The sequence below is a fragment of the Nelusetta ayraudi genome, unplaced genomic scaffold, assembly GCF_046127955.1.
Source record: "Nelusetta ayraudi isolate G7.1 ecotype Tasmania unplaced genomic scaffold, CSIRO-AGI_Nayr_v1 ptg000018l, whole genome shotgun sequence".
NCBI lineage: Eukaryota > Metazoa > Chordata > Actinopteri > Tetraodontiformes > Monacanthidae > Nelusetta > Nelusetta ayraudi.
Window position 1 is genome coordinate 3,139,882 of NW_027466068.1, and position 22,947 is coordinate 3,162,828.

At 42.1% G+C, this 22,947-nt stretch overlaps 1 protein-coding gene across 4 annotated transcripts in view; it reads left to right on the forward strand.

Annotated features, from left to right (window-relative positions):
* ksr2 (kinase suppressor of ras 2) overlaps positions 1-22,947 on the forward strand; it is a 116,873-nt gene that overhangs the window by 4,813 nt on the left and 89,113 nt on the right. For all 4 annotated transcript variants that reach the window (XM_076025798.1, XM_076025797.1, XM_076025799.1 and 1 more), the window contains exons 2-3: positions 10,942-11,082; positions 11,482-11,632. In XM_076025798.1, the coding sequence (XP_075881913.1) occupies positions 10,942-11,082; positions 11,482-11,632 (292 nt within the window). The remainder of the gene's footprint in view (positions 1-10,941; positions 11,083-11,481; positions 11,633-22,947) is intronic.

The window sequence follows — 22,947 nt, forward strand, 5'->3', positions numbered from 1 at the left end:
AGTGTTGTGTTATCTACAGTGCTCTCCAGTCTCTCCACATGTGCAGGTTACACAGAGTGGAATGAATGGCCTACGAGAGTTGCACTCTAGAAACTGAAGGCCACGTCCTGTCTGTACAGGATGATTTTATTGAACATTAAAGTGATAGTTTAATGAATGCTTTGATCTTTTGCTACATTTCAATGCCTGGTTTAGTAAAGAACTGACAAATACATCAAAAATGATCAAAGGTACAATAACTTGCCCTTGAGCAGCAGAGGGGACAAAATGAGGCAGTTCTTGAGGGTTGGAACAAACACCAGTGGCCTCATGTACAAAAAGGTATGCACAAAAACCCATTGTACGTACTTGGAAATGTGCGGTTCGTCACGTCAATTCTCTAACGGGCGTATGCATATTTCTGCACTTGGTCCGTCGGCGACACTCACTGACTGCGTTTCCATGCAGAGCTTAATCGGACTAAGCTCATAATTCGTTTTTCTCGTCTAATCGGACTTCTCTCCTTGTCCCCGTATACATGCAGCTGAGAAAATCGAATTATTGACGGGGACGCGTCCACCTCACCCACACTAGGGGGTGATATGAGTCTTTTCAGTGTGTTAACCTCCTGGTAACCTCTCGTCGCACAATAACAAAACAACTGGAGCACGGTACAACGCCGGTATAATGTCCGTACTGGTCTTCAATTTAACGAGTTTCCTCAGCGAACACTGCCGCTGATGGATGCTGCGCCGCCATCAGCGGCTTGGTCAGAAATTCACAAACGCACACGACATATTACTGGCAATTTTACTGTGGAAGCCCACGTCTACCACAGCGAATATACTCTTGCAGTGAACGCAATCTATCAGCTCTCTCTCTCTCTGTGAGCTAGCGAGACTCACAGCAAACACGGCTTTCTTCGAGTATGAGGAAATGAAGTTAGCATCCAGGTAACCTTTTGATCTGGGCTGCCTGAGACAACTGATTACCCTCGGCTATCACGTTTTCTTTACTCTCATCAAAATCGCCAGGAACATGTTGTGTATGTGTGTGAATGTTTGATGATCTGGTGGCAGCAGCTGTTCAGTGAGGAAACCGATGGCGATTTGGAGAGGCAGACAACAACGGCGTGTGATGTTGGAGGGCTACAACAAAAGCATGTCTTTGATTCTTCACTTTGTGCCGTCACCATGGTGAGAGATCTGGACCCTTCGTTCTTGGTGCATTATGGGTTCGGGAGACTTACATATCTGAACGTATCTACCGACTCCTTTTTTTGTGTTGATAAATAGAAGTAAAAAACACAACGGTAATGAAAGAGTATTGAACACATTTCCCAATAACGCGTTGATCATTTGAGAAACTATTTGTGGACTTGTGAAGATGTTTCGAGCCTCCAGGAAGTAACTACTACTATCCACTCCAGGTGAGAAGCGCCATTGTTCTGTATGAACTGGCGAGTTGTACAGAGCACCGTGTCGTTGCAAACGTTTTTTGGAGAACACAAATGAACTAAAAAGGTTCTGGGTTGTGTCCTCACTTACACACAAACTTGCAGTGGCGCGCCACGCGTTGAAGGAGCTCGAGTCTTTAATGTTTTTGTTCCGGGGGAACACGGTAGCTCGGAGTGAGGGAAAGTTGGCAGGAGGTTCGATATTCGCCGGATATTCGGTTTTGACTTACCCCGCAATTGGCTTCCTCAACACAATTTGACTACATTACGGGTGTAGTATGTGGAGGACAGTTAATGACACCGTACTGACAAAAAAAAAACAACTATGGAATTAGTGGTTGCTGTTGATATCTGTGTGAAAAAAGGAGAAAATACCAGTTGAAGCTACGTTCTGGCTGCTTTTAGTCTAAGGGACCGTCTACAAGTTACACCACACAGACTGGTAGTTAATAGTGGTTAATAGTTAAAAATATTCACCATAAATCAATCAAATTACATTATCTCATTCTGATTGCTGTAGTAGTTGCCAGTGGTAGGCTGCTACCTACAACGGGTGCATTTTTGCATTTTGCATTATAGTTAAATAGTGTGCAATTAAAGGTTTAGAATATTCACCAAAAATCAATAAAAAGACATTTTCTCATTCTGATTGATGTAGTAGTGGCCATTGGTAGGCTGCTAATTACTACAGCTATACTTTGCTGATATCTTGCATTATAGTTAAATAGTGTGCAATTAAAGGTTTAAAATATTCACCAAAAATGAATAAAAGTACATTTTCTCATTCTGATTGCTGTATTAGTTGCCAATTGTGGGCTGCTACCTACTACGGGTGCATGTTTGTTGACATTTGGCTCTTTCGTTAAACAGTGTGCAATTAAAGGTTTCAAATATTCACCAAAAAATCAATCAAATGACACTTAGTAGTTGCCAATGGTAGTTCTCCAACTCCGATCATAGTCGGACTAACACTTTTACATGCATGTGAGTTGTCATATCATAGTCGGACTCAGGCAATATTTCGGTTTTCTCTAGTGTCATGTAAACATAGTGACTGGTTATATTGGGAAACAATTACTGAAGCAGTTTCAAATGGGCTTTGACGAACAACACATTGATTTATTATTATTATTTATATGATCAGTACGAAAGCATGCGTGCACAGAGGTGTAGAAAATAAAGCTCACAACGAGAGCACGGGCTCTATGGAGGACGAGGTGAACAGAGCAGTTGGCCAACAAATAATTATAAGAGACCATCCGGACTTCCTGAGTTGCGTCAGGTTCTCTTAGAACGGGTCGGAGCTCAACAACGACAAGGGGCCGCGGTGCCAACAGCTGCTAACCACGCTGGGGTTCCTACAGGCACCTTCCAAAGAGAGCTGGCAGGCCGATTGGTGCCAGTCGACCTGAGTCCAACCCTGCCAGCTGTGTTACGGAATCATCCGTGTGCCAACCAGGTATCAAATTCCCGCCAGTTGATCAGGACAACATTAAAGCACAATTTTCAGGGAGAGGCTGATTTCCAAACGCAGTAGGAGCTATTGACTGCACAGACATTGCCATAAAGGCCATCACACCATAAAATATACGTCAACCTTAGGCATTTCTTTCCAGTGCTCGAAGGTTGACTCTTTTGTGATTAAAAATGTAAATAATTGTCTTGGTGAATCCCCTCACAAAACAAGTGTTTAGAGTTTAATATTGGCATAACTTATTTTTGTTTTTTTTTTATTCATTTTTATTTTATTTATTTTATTTGTATTTGGTTTTATATCACTGCCTGTAATTTTGTAATGCCATTTCCCGTGCACATTTTGTCTATGATCAAAAAAGAGGCGCTTGTTGTTGCCCGTTGTCTTTAGGTATTTAATGACAACAAAAGCTGCAAGCAATTCATCTCGTGGAGCTGATAGCTTTATTTGAAACGTCTCCACAATGTTAGCTTTCCTTAAAAAATAAATACAAAAGCAAATCATAACCACCTGGACGTGCACTGACATCATATGTTTCATCTCTTCGGACAGTCCTTAATTGCCTGCGGTTTGAAATAAGACCGTGCTGGCTGTTTTGTGGGGTCAAACTACAAATTCTGAACTTTTTTAAAAGCCTCCGAATTTCTTTGTGTGTTTAGTAGCCCTAAGTACGTCAATTGAAGACGTGCGTAATGTTTAGTGACTTGATTTTCACTGGCACTGTGTGGCAATTAACGGCGCCCCATATTATTATGGGCTTCATCACGTGATGAAGCCCATGAATTGACTCGGTCTGTCTTTCCTAGTTTCTAAAGTGTTTCCAGCTTACAGTCAGTGAAGTTTTTGTTTTTCGTGCTGAGATCGATTGTAGAATCAAATGAATCAAAGTGACTGCGATAGATATGCATATGTATATGGAGGTGTCCTCAGGGAGGAGCGGGGCGGGCGCTCGTTTACGATAATCGGGATGTACAAAGGTTTCTTGCGTGGGTTCGCGCGTTCACAATGTTTTGAACATCCATTTTTTTCTTTCTTTCTTTTTTTCATTCATTCATTCATTTTCTATACCCGCTTCTTCCTGAGCTCAGGGAACAAACAACCATTCACACTCACATGCACATATGGACAATTTAGAGTGTTCAATTGACCTCACATCCATGTTTTTGGAGTGTGGGAGGAAGCCGGAGAACCCGGAGAGAACCCACGCAGACACAGGGAGAACATGCAAACTCCACACAGAAAGGTCCCAGGCTTTCTGTGTGGCGGCAGCGCTAACCACTGCGCCACTGCGCCACCGTGTCACCCCTTTCTTCTTTTTTTTTTTAGCACCTTACAACAGTCAAACGGTGCACAAGGTGCTTTTCAGAATAAAACATAATGAAAGCAATACGAATAAAACAGTTAAAACACAAGATTACCGTGAACGCGAAATTATAAAACATAATTAAGGCACAAGTGTAAAACCAATAAATTGCAGTCCAGTCAGTGGCTATGTGTAAAATTGCAGCCTGAATAAATTAGTTTTTGACTGAGTCTTAAAAACTGTGAGTTCAGTGACAGCTTGTAACTGAGCTGGACGTGAGTTCCACTGCTTTGGACCCAGAACTGCAAGTGTACTTGGACTTTTTGTACTTGGGCCTCTTTTTTTCTTTAAAATAAATAAATAAATAAATAAATAAAAATCTGGATTTGAACACATGTCAGGTTTTAGGATGAACGACATGCATGTTTTTGTACATGAGGCCCCTGGGCTTTGTCAGAGGCACCGTTTCCCTTTGAGATGTCGTCATTTCCAGAACTTTGTCCTCTGAAATGTGTAGTTAAAGATAAAACAGTAGAAGTTTTAAAGAAACAAAATATTGACTTGTCATTTCTGAGCAGTTCACCTACAGACTATCAGATTTTATTCTTTGAAAACATGAAAATGTTAAATCACTTTTGTTTCATATTGAGCCTTTGATTGAATTGTGAGGTTTGAAATCGGTTCCGCCTCGATCGGCTTGCATTGGGAAAGGCAGACCCGCGTCAACATCACATCTTTTACCTGCTGAGCAAAGGTGTTCGATTACGTTCCATCAGTGCCCGAAAACTGTTCATTGTCATTGCGGCTCACGCACAAAATAGACCGGATGCCGAAACGGATGCTGTACGCCGCGAGCCGGCCGCGGAGGTGCGCGCCGCTTCAAGTCTGCCGTGAACGACACCACCATCCTATTCGTGGAACGATTTTACCGTCAAAAGTGCCCAACAACAAAGACCACTGGCCACCGCCGGACTCGCTTTCATGTTGCTCTCCATTGTTTACTTCCCCGAATTCTGTCGCACTTCATCTGCGCGATCTCAGCGCGATGACGTCAACAGACGCGCAGCGGTAAAGTGGAGGCTGTGCAGCTTTCCAGCAGGTGTCAGACCCGGCTGGTTTTGGTCAGTGGGAAAGGAGCCAAATGCGGATTGATAGAGAGTCAACCCGTGTTCAAAAAACACAGTGTCAACCCCTTAATTTCAGTGGGAAAGTGGCTTAATGTTTGATACTTAGCTAAGACGCCTTACTAACTGGTCGTACTGTTGGCTGTCAAAATAGAACTGACAATTTTTCAAACTTCATGACGGGCAAGTTATCATTATCAGCCCTTTCTGGTAGATGGCGCTGAAAAGCCTGGGATTGGTATGAAACGTGAAACTTTTGCTGCCTTAAGTTATTTTTCAGTAGACGTGGGCAGCTAGCTTGCAATTAGCCAATGGCTAGCGTTCTTGTTGACAACAAGCGGTAGGGTTGCCACCCGTCCCGTTTTTCCCAGGATTGTTCTCTTTTTTCACCACCTGTCCTGGGTAAAATAAAATCTCTCCCGGGACACAATTTCTCCTGTTTTTTAGGGAAAATGACATTTCCGTCTGTGGTCTAGATAGGGTTTCCAACCCTCCTGTAAAAAAACGCGATTGTCCCATATTTGGCAACCTGTCCCATAATGAACTGTTACGGGACGCACTTCACTTTGTCCCGTATATATTTCTATTTCGGGGACGCCTCCGCCTCCGCCTCCCCCCCCCCCCCCCCCCCCCGTCGACAAGACTTGAGAGATTGCTCACACAGCTCATACGTCGAAAAAGTTTTTGACTTCCGCATCAGAGGGCGCACGCGCACTTCACACCATGCCGCTGTAACTCTCCCATGATACATCAGGATGCAGCCAATCATAACAAGCCAAGACACAGTAAGGCATTGCGATGTCACGCTGGGAATAAACTTTTCTGGTGATTTTCTGGCCTTTATTCATTATTTTTAAAGACTATGACCCGCAAATCTGCAATAGAAAGATGAACCGCGTTTCAGATCAAAGGTCGTCCTGTCAGCCGTTTTAGAGATGTTTATTTTTGTATTGCAGTCTAACGGGGAAAATGCTTTTAGGGCCCAACAGGATTTTGTTTTTTTTTGCTGCAGTACCTCGGTTGGCCACTGGAAAAAGAAAATCGGCCCAGTGGTCTATATTGTCATATTGCAAGTCCGGTATCCAGTTTTTATAATACAGGTGTTCCCCGTGATCCTTATTGGTCAACAAGAGGGCATGTTGGGAAATATCCGGTGAAGGACAAGAGGGGCATCCAGCTTGTTAGGCCCGTAATGTTTGGGTCTTCTGCAGCTCAGTCAGTGAGACGAAAACTATTTGAAGCGCTAAATACAAATTGTAATTGTGCAAACGTGCTGCATTCATCATCATCATCATCATCATCATCATCATCATCATCATCATCATCATCATGACAAAGCAACTTCTCGTCTGCTGGCCGCTCATTAAGTGCTGCAGCTGATCTGGATTAACTGGCCGGGCAGCAGTCGTGAAGAGGTCAGTTTAGCTCGTGTCCCAGGTGGGAACAGCCACATGCACCAAACACCAAACACTTTCTGCTCTGGCTCTGACATTTTAGCTACCAGTCTGTTTGATTTGCTGATTGTCTGAATGATCCTGAGGTAAAATTTCCTTCATTTAACATATACATAGTATGTAACAGGTTGATGTCATTACAACAATACAAAGCATTTCATTTAACTTATTGCAACACAAGCAATACACTTCATCTTGGTGGGTTGAATTATTAGAGCAGCAACGTTTTCATAAGCAAAATATAACAACTGATTTAAGAAAAAAAATATACAAGTTTATGTTAGTTTAAGTTTAGCTGCATAACCATAAACGTGTACATTATCCAGCATTACAGGAATACTACCAGCTGATGTAACTTTATCTTTCTTTTATTCTACTTAAAAAGAAATTCCAGTTTAAACTAGGAGGCATCTCTTTGTTTTGCCTGATTCCAACTTGGCGGAACTGTTGTGTTTCTCTCTCCGCCGGAGAGAGAAACACAACAGTTTCGTTCGGAGGGAATGCTATTGAACGTCTGTGTGGCGCGAGGCAGAGAGACAGAAGGTAAAGGAAACAAAGTGTGAAAAGCAGGAACAGACTTTCACCTCATTGCGTACCACCGTTAGCCTGCTAGTCCGTGTTGGTTATGTTGCTTATGCTCACAAATGTGAGCATAAGCAGTTTACTCAAGTGCAGTTCACTCTTGCTGCCTCTGTTTTACCTCACCACCCATTTGTTTTTTTCATATCAAGACCAGGCCATTAGCCTCTTGTCACTTCTTTTTTTTTTTTCCCGCAGCGTGGATAAGCCAAAATGAAAAAACAAAAACAAAGCAAAAACTGCCAAGCTCATATTTGCCTTATCATTTTTCTTTTCCTGATAAGTCTTAACATCACTCGGCCTTAAAATATTGACATTTGAAGTCATTATAATAATCATTGTGATAATGATGAAGACGACGATGATGATGATCTTAAAAATCATATGAAAACGTTAGAAAAAATTGATTCTAAGTACAATAGTCAATCATCTTGGGGGAACTTTTACTTTCGGCTGTCGAGCTAATGGCTTGACTTAGACTTGATTTCTTTGTCTCCTGCTATACGTGATAATAACATATGACGTGATCATCATGACCAATATAATGCTGGAGCTGACGATGACGAGAGGTTAAGTTTTGTTAAGTTAAGAGGTTAAGTCCTTGTTTCAGGATGGTCAATGATCTTCAATGGTGATAGGACAAATGTTTTGTCTCTGACACTGAATGTATCAGTCAGATTTAATTTAATTTAATTTAATTACTAGCGGTTAAAACGGGTCGTAGCAGCAGGAGGCTTATCTGCTCTGAGGGGGATGCAGCAATCAGGTCACGCCCTGAAAACAGGTTCAACTAAACTCCACAAAAACCAAAAACATCCTTTCCCTTCAGTCTCACAATGTAACGTGAGACCATCGGGTTCTATGGTGCCTTCACTGGAGCATCCTTGCTAAACTTTGTTTGAGCAGTGGGCTTCACTTCCAGTGCTGCTGCTGCTTCTTCTTCTTCTTCTTCTTCTTCTTCTTCTTCTTCTTCTTCTTGGTCTTTGTTGTGCAGCTTAGAAGGACAGCTTGCAGCGACGGCTCCCTGGTTCTGTCACCGCTGAAAGAAGGGTGATTGGTTATATAACACGAAGATGGGCTGAAATTGCTTGGCAGGGACGTGGTAATGGGGCGGGAGAACCGGGCAGGGGAACTGGGTAGGAGCTTGAGGCCCCCAAAGGTCAAATCCTCCATTGGCCCAGAGCAACAGCATGTTTGACAGCCGTAATCCCAATACTGAACTGTGACATGTTTGAGTGTCCCACATGAAGTGCTTGATTTCTGGCACCACCATTTCTGTTATATTGAAGCTGTGTGGACTCTGTGATCAGTAATCTTTGTGATCTCTGTGATCTCTCTGATCAGTGATTTAAGTGATCGATGATCTCAGTGATAAATGATATCAGTGGTCTCTGTGATCTTAGTGATCTCTCTGATCAGTGATCACAGTGATCAGTGATCTCCGTGATCAATGATCAGTGATCTCTGTGATCGCTCTGAACAGCTTTTTTATTTATTTATTTGATGTTCTATGATCTACCTGGGAGTCGGGACGGGAGCGTGGGGGCAGGACCCACATGCCAACCACTCTTTTTTGCAGACAAAAAAGCTTTTTTTTTTTTTTTTTTTTTTTTTTTTAAACTTTAAACAAAAGCCAAACTAAAGGAATCGGGTAACTAATAACAAAAAACACACCGGAAGACTCAACAAAAAGACAAGGTGGGTACAAAAGAAAGTCGAACAAGAACACAAGACCAGACCTGAGAGCAAATGCAAATGCAAACACTTAGACAAAAACAAGAACAGCATGAAATGAACCTGGACAGAAAACAATGAACCAACAAAGACATAGGGAGACAAGGACTATTGCGGTCAATAACAACAACAACAACAACAACTATGATAATAATAATAATAATAATAATAATAATAATAATAATAATAACATACAACTGAGATAGTTTGTTATTACAGTAGAGTGTAGCAAAATGGTTGCCCTTCGTATGACTTATGACCAACGAAGGAGCTCTCGGGCTCACAAAGGTTGACGACCCCTGGTCGAGCTGCACCTCTGACTGAGTGGGCAGACTGAGCAACGAGCTGAGAAACACTGCCATCCTCTGGCCAAAAGGTTCATAAATATCACAGGTGGTCCAGCCGTGTTCTCCTCCATTAACACTGGACTCCAACGTCTACAAACATATTTTGTCACCCTGTATTTTCGACACCAACACCAGCAGGAATCGCTCACAAGCTGTCTGTGTGTCTCCGTAGGTGTTGACTGAGCCAGGTTTTTTTTTTTTTTTTTTTTTTTTTACTGCATTCAGAGCTGATTTGCGAGTCTCTTCCTCCTCCTCCCCCTTCTCTTCCTCCTCCTCCCCCTTCTCTTCCTCCTCCTACATATACCCCTTCTCCTCTTTCTCCTCTTTCTCCTCCTCCTCCTGTACCTCCTACCTCTCTCCCCCTTTTCTTCATTCTCCTCCTCATCCTACTCGTCCTTCTCCTCATCCTCTTCTTCCTCCTCCCCTTCCCTCCTCCCCTTCCTCCTCTTTAGCCATCTCCTTTTCTTCTTCCCCCTCCTCTCCTGCTTCCTACTTGCTCATGGAGGCCAGTGCTGTGTTGTTGTGTTGTTGCTGTGACGACTCTCGACTTGAGAGTAAAGTCTTTGAAATGGGGTTGTGTCGGAAAATAATCTTTTAATGTTTATGAGGAAACAACAACTTTATGGACCTCCTGGAATACAGTATTTGTAACATTGCTTCTTTGCGGGGCAAATACGCACTCTATTTACAAAACACGTTTGACAACTTAATAATAATTTTTAATTTTAGTTTTGTGCATCCATTATTCAATTTGTGTGACAGTCAGTGCCCAGTGCACTTGTTTACTAAAGTGGGATTCTTTTAGTAATAATTGGTGACTTTGCAGTAAACCTCTGCAGTGAGCATCGTGGACAGATGTTATTTTGAGGGTTTGGCACGGAGGAGCACGTCACATGACCCCAGCTGAAAGATTACAAGTCAGCATCTCTTTAGTTGACGTTTTTTTTTTTTTTATGATAGTATATCCATCCATCGTCTAGAGGTGATAACTTCAAAAGGTTTTCATTTTCTATCATTCTGACCTCATTAATCCTCTGTGTATTTATTTGATTCCCCGTGTTTTCAAATGTGTAGCACAGATGTGAGTTCAGATGTGGTGTGCGTCAAAAATAAACTTTATGTTTGAAAGTATTTTGAGGCAGTTATTATGAAAGTATCTAACAACTGTTTTGAGCTCTCGAGTTGCATCATTGGTCCTGAGGCAGGACACCGCTACCTCATGAGCGCCCCCACTTGGCAGATTTCTGTCCTTTTGAAACGGTCAAGTGCGCCTTTTTATTTTGCCACTGCAAAAATATTTTAAGAAGTCTTTCAAAAATCAAACTGTTGAAAATCTCATATTTTATCAGAGCAGTTTTTGACTCCATCAGATTCATCTCCTTTGTTCTGTCCAGACTTTTTCAGTTCAGGGAGTGCTGCTAACAAGAGACCCCACTCCCCCCCACCCACCCACCCCTCTCTCTGTGTCTGTGTGTCCCTCCTCACTCTCAGGGGAAGTTGGTGAAGTACTTCAGCCGCCAGCTCTCCTGCAAGTGCAAAGTGGCCTTAGAGGAGCGCAGCGCTGAACTGGAGGACTTCCCTCGCCTTGGACACTGGTTCCGCATCGTCAACCTGAGGAAAGAGGTCACGCAGGTAAAGTCTCCCCGATGGAACCTTCATCGTTCAGAGGAAAACTGTCAATCAAAACTATATGTTATATTAACCTTATTAAGTCTGCAGCCTAAACTATCCACGACATCTGATTAACAAAGCGTCTTCATTTAGATTTTTAAAGCACAGTTTAAATGTGATTCTATATGTATTTTCATTTATTTTACATTTTAGGTTCTTCCTCAAAAACAAATAAAAGTATAGACAGTTTTGCTTCATTGGCTAATGTAAAACATGACTTTATATAAGTTTTTTTTTTTAAAAGAGAGAATACAGACCTCCTCATACGAAGTGACACTGACGAGTTTCAGAATATGGAAGTCAACACTTATTGACAACTTTATTCAAGTGATTGAAGATGATGTGTTTGTGTGCTTGCAGGAGATGAGTCCGGGCGAGGTGACCCTGGAGGGTCTGCTGGACATGAGTGAGGAGCAGGTGTGTGAGCTGCTCCAGAAGTTTGGTGCCAGCGAGGAGGAGTGTGCCCGACTCAATGCCTCCCTCTCCTGCCTGAGAAAAGCCCACCAGCTCGGTGAGACTTTGCCCCAAACCGTTCTGGAAAAATATATACCACATATATACCACTTTAGCATCTCTCGCAGTCCACAGCTGTAAACACAGAAGACATTTTTCACCTAACTTAATGTCCGTAAACATCAAGGTCCCTTTGCAGATGAGTTCAGCAGAGATTTTATACCATAAAACAGAGTCGCCAACAGCAAAATAAAGGGCTGTCAATCAAGTCAGTTGACTGGCATCCAGTTTGATTTCCAGGTGACAACGCTGCCTTGAAAAATTATTTCATGTGATTAGACATGAAATAATTGTTCAAGGCAGCGTAAAGACACAATTGAAATGAGTTAAATTCTCTTTTTTTTAAACCCCCTTTTCACCAATGAGCTAAACACAGACAAACATCTTAAAAACAAACTGTGTGCAATAATACTATGATTTAAATTCAGCACAACTTGCAGCAGGAATGTGATGGTGACAGACAACACTTTCAGAATTCAGTCGCTGTTTTGTGAACACCACCGTGACTTAATTAAGTGTTTATTGTTTTGTTTTTCAAATATAATGTTTACGTATTAACGTATCGCTATATTTTTTTTTAGCTTGTAATATGCATTTTACTTTGGGCTTGACAGACCAGAAGTCTGATGAAGGTAAGATTTGGAACACAGAAAGTGATGAAATGATCTTTTGATGAAGTGCAGTTTTGTGTGCACATGTGCGACACCTTCAGGTTTTTATGATGATCACTGAAAACACCAAAGATTCTTTATTGTACTGGCAAGCATTAAAAAGGAAGAGTAACATTACCGGTAAAAAAATATTCAAGGATTTCGCAAAAAAATTAATCGTCTCTAATATTTCTGAGTAGTCACAATCCAGCAGGCTGCCTGCAGATGGCACTGTTTCCTTTGTTCTGCTCGCATCTTCTATGTTGTACAGGCTGAATGAGGGTGAATCTGGAATAGAACAAAAAAAAAAAAAAAAAAACTTTCCTCACGAAATATTTAGACAATGCTGTCTTGGAAAAGATGTCTCCTTCTTGAGGTCAGGAATCGGCTCACAGCCAACTTTCAGAAACTTCCGGAAACAACAACAAGAACAGTTCTGAGTGTGTGTCGAGCTGTCACAGCAGACCGGATCATGTTTTGGCACACCTCTTATTTGGCAAATCAGCTGCACTTTAAGTTTTGATTTTTCATAGTAGATTTACAGCTAAATCCATCTAATAAACATTAACAGTTCAAATATGATGTTAAAAGATTTTGCGATTTACCTTGACTATAAGTTCCTCTGAATAATTTACTGGGAATGATAAAGATAAAGCACAATTACTGTGTATATATACACATTAGTCTTCTGTGTATACATGTATATGTATACACAGAATACCATCTGTACATATATATATATATGTATATATATATATATATATATATATATATATATATATATATATATATATATATATATATATATATATATATGTATATATATATATATATATATATATATATACATATGTATATGTATATATATTCATCTTCCATACCCGCTTATTCCCCTGAGCTCAGGGTCACGGGGGCCTGCTGGAGCCTATCCCAGCTGTCATAGGGCGAAGGCAGGGTGACGCCCTGGACAAGTCGCCAGTTCATCGCAGTATGTATGTGTGTGTGTGTGTGTGTGTGTGTGTGTGTGTGTGTGTGTGTGTGTGTGTGTGTGTGTGTGTGTGTGTATATCATACTGTACACCAGGTGGCGTGGCACACTACGTTTCAAGTCTTATGTGAGAGCTTTTGCAGTAATGAAAATGAACCAGTGGGGGGCGGTAAATCTCCATTATATAGAGCAGTGCAAGCTGTCTCTCTCTCTCTCTCTCTCTCTCTCTCTCTCTCTCTCTCTCTCTCTCTCTCACACACACACACACACACACACACACACACACACACAATGCAACAGATGCGAAGCGCTGACAAATAATTAAGCAAATGAACTGAACAGGAACTTCACTTTCTCTTTCTCTAGCTCTTTTATTAGAGGAGATGTGAGCTGGTGCCTTCTAAAAGTCTCCTGATGCTCAAGCAAACACATTTTTCTGTTTTTTGTCGCTAGCCCACCCTCGACTATACTGCGACTGGTGCAGGTGTTCTGCTGAATTCCCACCTCGCCCTCCGTCGCTCCGCTCGTTTGTCAGATCTCTCCACTCGCTTCTTCTCCTCCCTGTGATCTCCACCAGCTTCACCAAATCTCCTGGTCTCGGCAGCTTCATTCTGGGCACGGAGGTGAAGGCTTTCCAGAACAGGCAGGCAGGCAGGCAGACAGACAGACAGACAGGAGGGACTGCAAGGTGTGATGTGACAGTGTGTTCCAGCTCCAGTCACAGCTGGCTCCAGAGCTCCAGAGCTCCCAAACTGGCCATGTGATGAGAGTGGCCCTCTGTGGCCACTGTCACTGTGATTGCTGGCAGCGTTCACGTCTGATGGGTCAGGATCAGCACGAGAAACCAGCCAATGGTTATCAGAGCTGCGGTGAGGATGATGGCAATCATGAAAAGTAAAATAAAATAAAAAAGAAATTGCGGTTGAAAGAATGAATGGTGAAGTGTTTCATTCATCAGCCTCCTCAAAGAGTGAAGACGTTTGTGTTGTTAGATGTTTTTGTTGCATCAGTGCTTCTTGGCAATAAGTCTCGTACTGTTGGGAATCCTGATTATTCAAACTGAGTAGGTGTGTTACGTCCATGAAAAATAAATAAATAAATAAATAAATACATAAATGAATAAATAAATAAATAAATAAAATTCCAGATCTTCTCTGCCAACAGGGCCAGATCCATAAAGAATGGAGCGCAGCGGTAAATTGCGGGGCGCTTTGCGGCGACTATTCAGCCGTAATCTCCGCCACCTTTGCATCGTATCCAGAAAGGATTTTTTTTTTTTCTCTCGATGATAACAATATGCAGGCGCAAAAACGCTCAGAAATGTGGCACCTTGAGGAGTCAGAAGCACAAATTGCGCTCTAGTACCCTGAACGCGCGATGGATCGTCAGACCAGAAGTTGATTTTCTGACGGAAGTCACCGCGGTGAAATTAGTTTCAAGTTGGATATTCGACAGACATTCGCTCCGGGAAAACCTCGTCTGTACCACGAAGTGCGACAGCCACTCATTTCAACTTGCACCCGTATTGCAGACTTTACAGTAAACACACGGAGACAGAAGACGGCTACAGCGTGTACTGTTTTCCTGTTTCAAAATAAAAGTGTGGAATATTTAAAGCAGAATCCGAATACTTTATTAATCCAGAGAATTTTATGCAGACATTTTAAAACAGTGAACAGTAAAAATATGTTACAACACCGGTTTTGATTAATAATGTCACATGACTATTTAGATATCCAGCTAAAATGCAAATATTTTCATATAACAATTATGAATGATTTGAAAATGTGGGAGGAAAAAAAACAGGTGTGCCTCATCTCATGCAGCCAGTGAAGTACTATAATCCTACATTGATTTTGAGTCATTTGATCACATTACCTTGAAGCTATTGAGCTAAAATGATAATATTTCCACAGAAAAATTCAAAAGAAATAGGAAAAGACTTAAAATATAAAAACAAGAGGTGTTTCTCATTCAGCCCGTAGAATACTACGATTCTACATTGATTTCAAGTCATTTGATCACATGACCTAGAAGCTACTAAGCTAAAATGCTAAAAATTTCTACATAAAAATTCATAAGAAAATAGGAAAATACTTAGAATATAAAAACAAGAGGTGTGTCTCATTCAGCCAGTGGAGTACTATGATTCTACACTGATTTTGAGTCATTTGATCACATGACCTGGAAGCTATTGCTAGCTTCTTCTTCTTCTTCTTTTTTTTTTTTTTATGAATTTGTCTAAGAAAATATAAGCATTTTAGCTCAATAGCTTCCAGGTCATATGATCAAATGAATCAAAATCAGTGTAGGATCATAGTACTCCACTGGCTACATGATGCACACCTCTTTTTACATCTTAAGTCTATTCCCATTTTCAATAAATTTTTTGAAGAAAATGTTTTAGCTTTTTTATTTTAGCTCAGTAGTTTCTAGGTCATGTTATGAAATGACTTGAAATTAGTGTGGGATCATAGTACTCCACTGACTGCATGAAACACATCTGTTGTTTTCTTTCCACATTTTCCAATCATTTGTTATATGAAAATATCACCATTTTAGCTGAATATCTATTCGGTCATGTGATATTATTAATCATAAGCACTGTTGCAACATATTGATACCTCTCTGTTTCCTTTAAACGCAATATCTGCTTTAAATATCCCACACTTTTATTTTGAAAACTGGAAGACAGTAGCCGTCTTCTGTCTCCGTGTGTTTACTGTAAAGTCTGCAATACGGGTGCACTTGAAATGAGTGGCTGGCGCACTTGGTGGGACAGAAGCGGTTTTCCCGGAGCGCGAATGTCTGTGGAACGTCCAACTTAAAACTAATTTCACCGCGGTCGGAATACTTCTGTTGTTATTTCTGTTGTTGTCAAATAACATGCATATTGGCTTATGTCCCGAACTCACGCCAAGAAGGAGAACATCCCCACAGCCCTGCGCACAGTACACACACCGGTCTCTGTCATCCTCTAAAAAGGGGACGTATAACATGTTCGCCCCTTACTAATAGCAACATTAACATTAATAATCGGTGGAACACATACAGAAAACCAAACACATGTCAGTGTATGTATTTCAAATTTGTATATTTCGGTAGCGATTTTTGTTGTTGTTGTTGTTGTTGTTTGATATTTTGAGGTTTTCCGTCAGCATTTACACACACGTCGTGAAAGAGGCAAAGGCCAACAGTATTTTGTGTGCTCTGTGTTCAAGTGAAGGGACGGGAACAGTCATGTTGTTTGGACCATCGAGTCTATTACACACTTGGCTAAGGTGTGTCACTAACCTTGGAGTGTCACAAAGGGCGAGTGGGCTAGAAACAGCCTTTGTAAAGTGCATATAACATCTGAGTTCGTCATGTTCAGTTTTTGTCGGTGTCTCCTCTGTACCAACGCTGCAGCCTTTCTGAGATTAATAATAATAATAATAATGATAAAGTAATAATCATTTGACGGCCAAATTTAAACACACACACACACACACACACGAAACAAAACAGCCCATCCATGGCAATGAGCTCTTGCCGGCTCTGGTGTCGCCCACTGGTTTGATGGCTGAGGGCTGCGTCCTCCAGGTAGGGCTCCGGCCTCACTCACCCACTAATGGGCTCCCTAACAGGAGGGACCGGCCGGGTTTGTGTAACTGCGTCACAGCAGCACCACAGCCCTCGCACACAGCAGCAGCAGCAGCAGCAGCAGCAGCAGCGGTAAGAGGCACTTTGAGCCCAAAGGAACAAAGGCACGTGTGGCGGTGCTTTTTCACATGACTGCTGGGCCGCAGCTCAGAGAGGAAGATAATCAGGGGCCGTTTCTCCAAAACGTCAAGGGAAGAAGCTCAGCTTCCCCTAAAATGTCAGCAATAAATGGTCAAATATGGACTGTTGTGATTAAATGTCATTGTCTAAAAATGTGTTCAACTTCCAGACGAGTTTGTTCAGAATCAGAAACTGATCTGAGGTCTGATTTTCTTCTTATGTTCCTGTAGTGTCTCTGTCCATTTAAGTCCACTGAAGTTGAGCTTCAATGGACTTCAATGGAGCAGTCAAACTAGAAGCTGATTGGGTAAATGCTGCGTTTAGATTCGATTAAATTAGATTAGAAGACTTTATTGTCCATTTTACATTGCACAACAAAATTTTGTTCAGTACTTCTCAGTCTCTTTGGTGCACAACAATGAAGGGACAAATAAACAACAAGGCTAACAAATAATAGGCAACAAGGCTAACAAGGCAGCTAGCAAGCTGCACACAGTGACAGACAATTGACCTACAAATAAATCTAAATAAATGGACAAATTGTACATTGAGGCTGAAAATGAGCTTCCTCCACGCTTCCACTGGAGATAATGTCATTAGATTGGAAACGTTGCACACCTTTGTGTGTGTGTGTGTGTGTGTGTGTGTGTGTGTGTGTGTGTGTGTGTGTGTGTGTGTGCGTGCGTGCACACATATGCATCGGCGCTGTGGTGCGAGCGGCTGCGTTGCGAGACGAGGAAGCGCGAGACTTGCTAATGCTTTTGAAGGAGTGACACAGGCCAACAAGAGGCTGCAGAGGATGTTCCTGCATCTTGGTGTTTTTGTCCGTTTTCCCCCCCCCCCAAGTTGGATTTTCCGTCAAAATCCGGAGGTTGTTGTAAAATCACCCGTTTATTCATCCGGATGAATGGAACGGCAGCACGGAGAAGGATGTACAGATTTGTGCCGCCTGCTCCCCCCTTGCCTCCCCCCCCCGTCTCAGAGAAAACGCGTTATGAGTCACCAGGAGTGATGTTAAAATTGGCTGTTTATATACATTACAGGCTTTTCTTTTTTCAGCTGTTTATGCATCACATAACCAGCAGAGGAGAGAAGATAATGAATGGATGTATGCAGGAAAGATACTGACGCAAGCTAATAGAATGTTTCACCACAGGCTCCTGGGATCAGGGTGAGGATGATGAGGAGGGTGATGATAAGTGTGAGAATGATGAGGTGAGGATGAGGGTGAGGGTGAAGATCAGGGTGGTGAGGGTGAGGATGATGATGAGGGTGAGAATGAGTGTGAGGTTGATGAGGGCAAGGACGCTGATGAAGATGAGGGAGATGATGAGGATGAGAATGAGGGTGAGGAGAGTGAGGATGATGATGAAGATGAGGGTGAGCATGAGGATGAGGGTGAGGATGGTAATGGGAGTGAGGATAAGGGTGAAGATGAAGATGAGGGTGAGTCATACAGTTGAAGGCAGCCAGTCACTCCTCTGTGCCTCAACAAACACTGGTTATCCAGTTCACCCTCCACTGATGTCGGCTCAGACACACGCCGTTTCAGGGTTTGTGGAATCTGTCTCGAGTTTCTTCACTTCGCTGATCACACCAACTGTGTATGTGTGTGTGTGTGTGTGTGTGTGTGTGTGTGCGTGCGTGCGTGTGTTTTTCTTATTAGAACAGCTCTTCTCTTTGCCTTTCCCTCCGTAATTGCAGAGGTTAGACAAATGTCTCTCGACCGTCTGCGCTCGATGAAGACAGGTGGAGGGGGAAGGGGGAGGAAGACAGAGGAGGTGGAGGAGTAGCAGGAGGAGGAGGAGGAAGAAGGGGGAGGAAGACAGAGGAAGAGGAGGAGCAGGAGGAGGAGGAGGTGGAGGAAGGGGGAGGGGAAAGTGGAGGAGGAATCATGTTGGGGCAGAAGACACAAAATAATATGAGGGAGGATCCTCCTCCTCCTCTTCCAGTCGTGTTATCGGTTCTTATTGTCCATCCGTGACAGACACTCACGGCTACGTGTGGTAGAATCAGTGTGAAGACTCAAGCTCTGTCCGTCCGTCTGTCTTTCTGTCTGCAGCAGAAGGCAGTAAGATGGACGTCCCTCAGTCCCGTTGGCATTTCTCTGCCATTTAGCCCGCAGAGAGAACACATCCAGAGTTAATTAGTCCAATTACGAGGCTGTTATCTGTCTTCCTTGAAGCCTCGCTGCATGTTGAGATTGGCCGTTAATGGCGCCGGCGGTGGCCCCTGTTTTGCATTAATCAGCGCAGAGGCGGCTCTTAAAATGTGCAGCTGTTTTGTTTGGACTGATGTGGACATGAAGGTCAGTCAGGTGAGTGGGCAGAGGAAGAGGGCGGCTAGAAAAGGATTCATTAGGATTACCAGTAACAAATGAGTGACTGAATGGCGCGCGCACACAATGGACAGAGACGCGTCCATTCAGTTAGATTATACATGAAAATTGTATGAAAAAAAAAAAGTAATTAAACCAAAAACAGCAACAATAAAACCATTTGTTTCTTGCTGCTGACTGCCTCTTACTTTTCACTTTAGAAAGTAGCCAGAATGTAGCTGAGTCACACCTGGTCACCACTAAACTTCTACACCTCCAACGTTACTCATTAAAGTATTGATATGGTAAAATATCACTCTTATAGAATCTTGTCTAAACCAAGAATATGTTGTAAAAGTCAGATGCAAGACTTAGTTTAGTGTTCAAAATGTTCAGTCTGTTATATTGGGGGGCAAAGCTCTTATTTCAAAGACACAATCACACAGTAGCTTTGAAGTGGGCTTCCTCTTCAGAATCACCTTTGTGCTGTAATTACTTACCTAAAGGTCACACTTTGTGTCTCAATGGCCATTTCTTGATCTCTACAAATTTTTTTTTTTTTTTTCAACATGCACCATGTTACTGAGCATAGACTAAAATAGAGTTAGAGTAGAACATGAAAAGACCATCCGCTTAGTTTTCAAAGTTACAAGCGAGTGCATTCGCACGCCAAAGCGCACTTGACAGGCGAGATTCTGCCTCGTGGCTGTTACGAGTGAACCAACACCTGGCAGAGCTTTGAAACAAATCAGTATTGGCAGTTTCCCACAGACGTCTGTCACTGCCTGCCATTGACTCCTCGCTGTCTATGAACAATTTGCTGATATTTATGAGGTTGCAGTAGCAGTTGTCATTGTCAGCGAGTGAATGATAAACTAGTTGTCCTTGAGCTTCACTCTGTCGCCGCTGTCAGCTCAGTGTAATAGTTTCCTCAAAGCCACAAAACTGTTTAGGCTGCCGGTTGAAATGTGACCTCGGCCCTTTCCTGCAGATGAAACCTGGATCCCATTACAGTTTTTCAGCAATTACCGTCTACACTAAAATGCAACTTTAACGCCGTTACTATTGACTGACGCTAACTGCTCTCTGGGGAGTGGAAGATCATTTCCTCAGACTTAATGGTATTTGAGTTAAACTCATTCAAACATGCCAGATAAAATATTAGTTTCAGTTCCATATTGAAAGCATTCCTTCAATACTGTTGTAATGGGTACAATAGAAGGGTAAATAGAAGGGTCTCTTTGTGCCCATCTCACCACTACTATGTCATGTAGGACTATTGGAAAATCTCTGCAATTGTGAGTTTTACAGGATCTAATCTGTTTTTCTGTTGCCTATTGATTAAATGGAAATGCTATAATGTAGCACTTTATTGAATGGTTGTTTCTTTTTCCACATGTTTTTTTTTACAGAGCCTTTTAAAAGTCACACTTCAATATTGTAGACACCCACCCGGTTAATTGGAAGAAACAGTCAGACACATCAGTCAAAGACTCTAGGTGCTTGTTATTCATCTACGCAACCACTTATTAAGGACTTTTAAATAGAATGGCATTTCATGCTGAGGCAAGCGTTTGTGAATGCATTTTTGGCATTTCACAATGTGCTGCAGTCTCAGTATTGCTGAATTCCTCAGAGAAAAGGACTAATGAAAAACAATACACGTCAGTCAGACATCAGGATTGACTCTGATGTATATATACATATATATGTATATATCCCCGTCTCCCTGAGCTCGGGACTAAGCGGGTATGGAAAATGAATGAATGATATATGTATATATGTATACATATATCATTCATATATAACTACATATATAATATTTGACTATCTAGAAATAAAAGTTTTCCGTTGGAGCTCTGTCTCAATGTTTAAATTCTCTGCAAGCCTGAATATATTTGTAAGAAATAAATGATGTGCCCAACAGTAAATGAGATGGAATTTCATTTGCCAGCACCTCAGTCCTCATCTATTCCCCCCCCCCCCTCCTAGTTGCTTAATTCATGACTGCAGCAGATCAGTAAAACACTCACAACTTCCAAGTGTTGTTATTTCTTCAGCATTTTGCGAGAGCCATCTCCTTAAAGTTCCTTTGCTAAGCAATACCAGTCACACACGCCGTCCTGGATCACAGTTGTCAAAGTGCCGCCGCTCTATCTGTGTTCCCGACCTCATTTAGCCGCCACGCGATGTCGTGCGCCGATGTCGAGGCTTCTTCTCAGGTGAGATCATGTGAAACACAGACTTCACAAAGTCATCTCCTGTTGCTACATTGCAACTGCAGTTGCTAAGATACAAGTGCGCTGGATGAATCTACTCGTTACTTGAAGCAAACAGTTTCTCTGCTCCTCCTCTCGCCCAGAGATTTCCTTCCAGTATCAGTTGGATGAGTGCTGATTTTACAGGTCCCAATGACTAAGACCTGGTGACAGTTAATAATGTTGAAGTCAGTCTCAGTCCTGTAGAACAGGTTCAAGAGGAGGCGGAGACGTGACATGTGCTGTGGCTCCAAAAAGGCAATGACTACTTATTTACAATTTCCTCCAATGAAATAATATTCATTTGCACGACTGCCCTACTTAACAAATGCCTATTTGACACTAACACCGGAACAATTTCCATCTAAAATGATAACGCACAAACACTTAAAGATGAAACATTTTCCCTTTCTCGTGAAAATGTCACAACTCATCCTATCATAAATCAACTCCAACTCAGAATGTAAATTCTTATTTTTTAACTCTGCTAGTTTGAATTAATACATATTGGGAATAATGATTAACACAAAAATACTCAGATAAATAATATAAGAGCGTATAGGTGTGGGTGCGCGCGTGTGTGTGAGTGTGTGCGGGGGTGATCGCGCGCGTGACCACGCATTTCACAATCCACACGAGGTCCAAAGCTAATGACATGGCGGCCACTAGTCTGTTAGCGCTACTACTACTACTGACTGCCACCTGCATGTCGTCTGCTACTTGAATGAGCATGCTGTTAGCATGAACCCCCCATCCCCTAACTACGTGCCCACGATGTGGTATCTGTCATCCCGACATTATATACTGTCATTAGATAAAGAGTTGTGAGCAACCTGTAGAAGAGTGTAAGAGGTGACATGTGCTGCGGTTGCGAAAAGGCAATGACGGCAATATCGTACCTCCACTGCTTAATAGAGATGCTACACCACGACATGGTCCAACACTGCCCCTCACTGACCTGGAGGCACACAGCACCTGCTTCACTCATTGACTCGATGACAGACAGACAAATAACTGATGATAATAATAGTAATGATGAAAATAAGGATAAATAAATAAAACTAATGATAACAATTAAAAAAAATAAATAAAAAATACCGTACTTGTGTACTTGACACTTTTAATTTACGCTTAATACGTAGGGAAAATACATGTATTTATTTACTTGCGCAATTGTAATGAAGGAAAAGGTGGTACATAGTGATGCTGGTGTCACGGTGGGAAGTCCTGAGTGGATACTGATGATTTGTAATTTTGGAATCACTCGGCTCAACCTTGTAACACTAGGTGGCTCTAGTGGTTCCATGGGAGCTGCCCTGTGCCCACTCAACGCACCCCC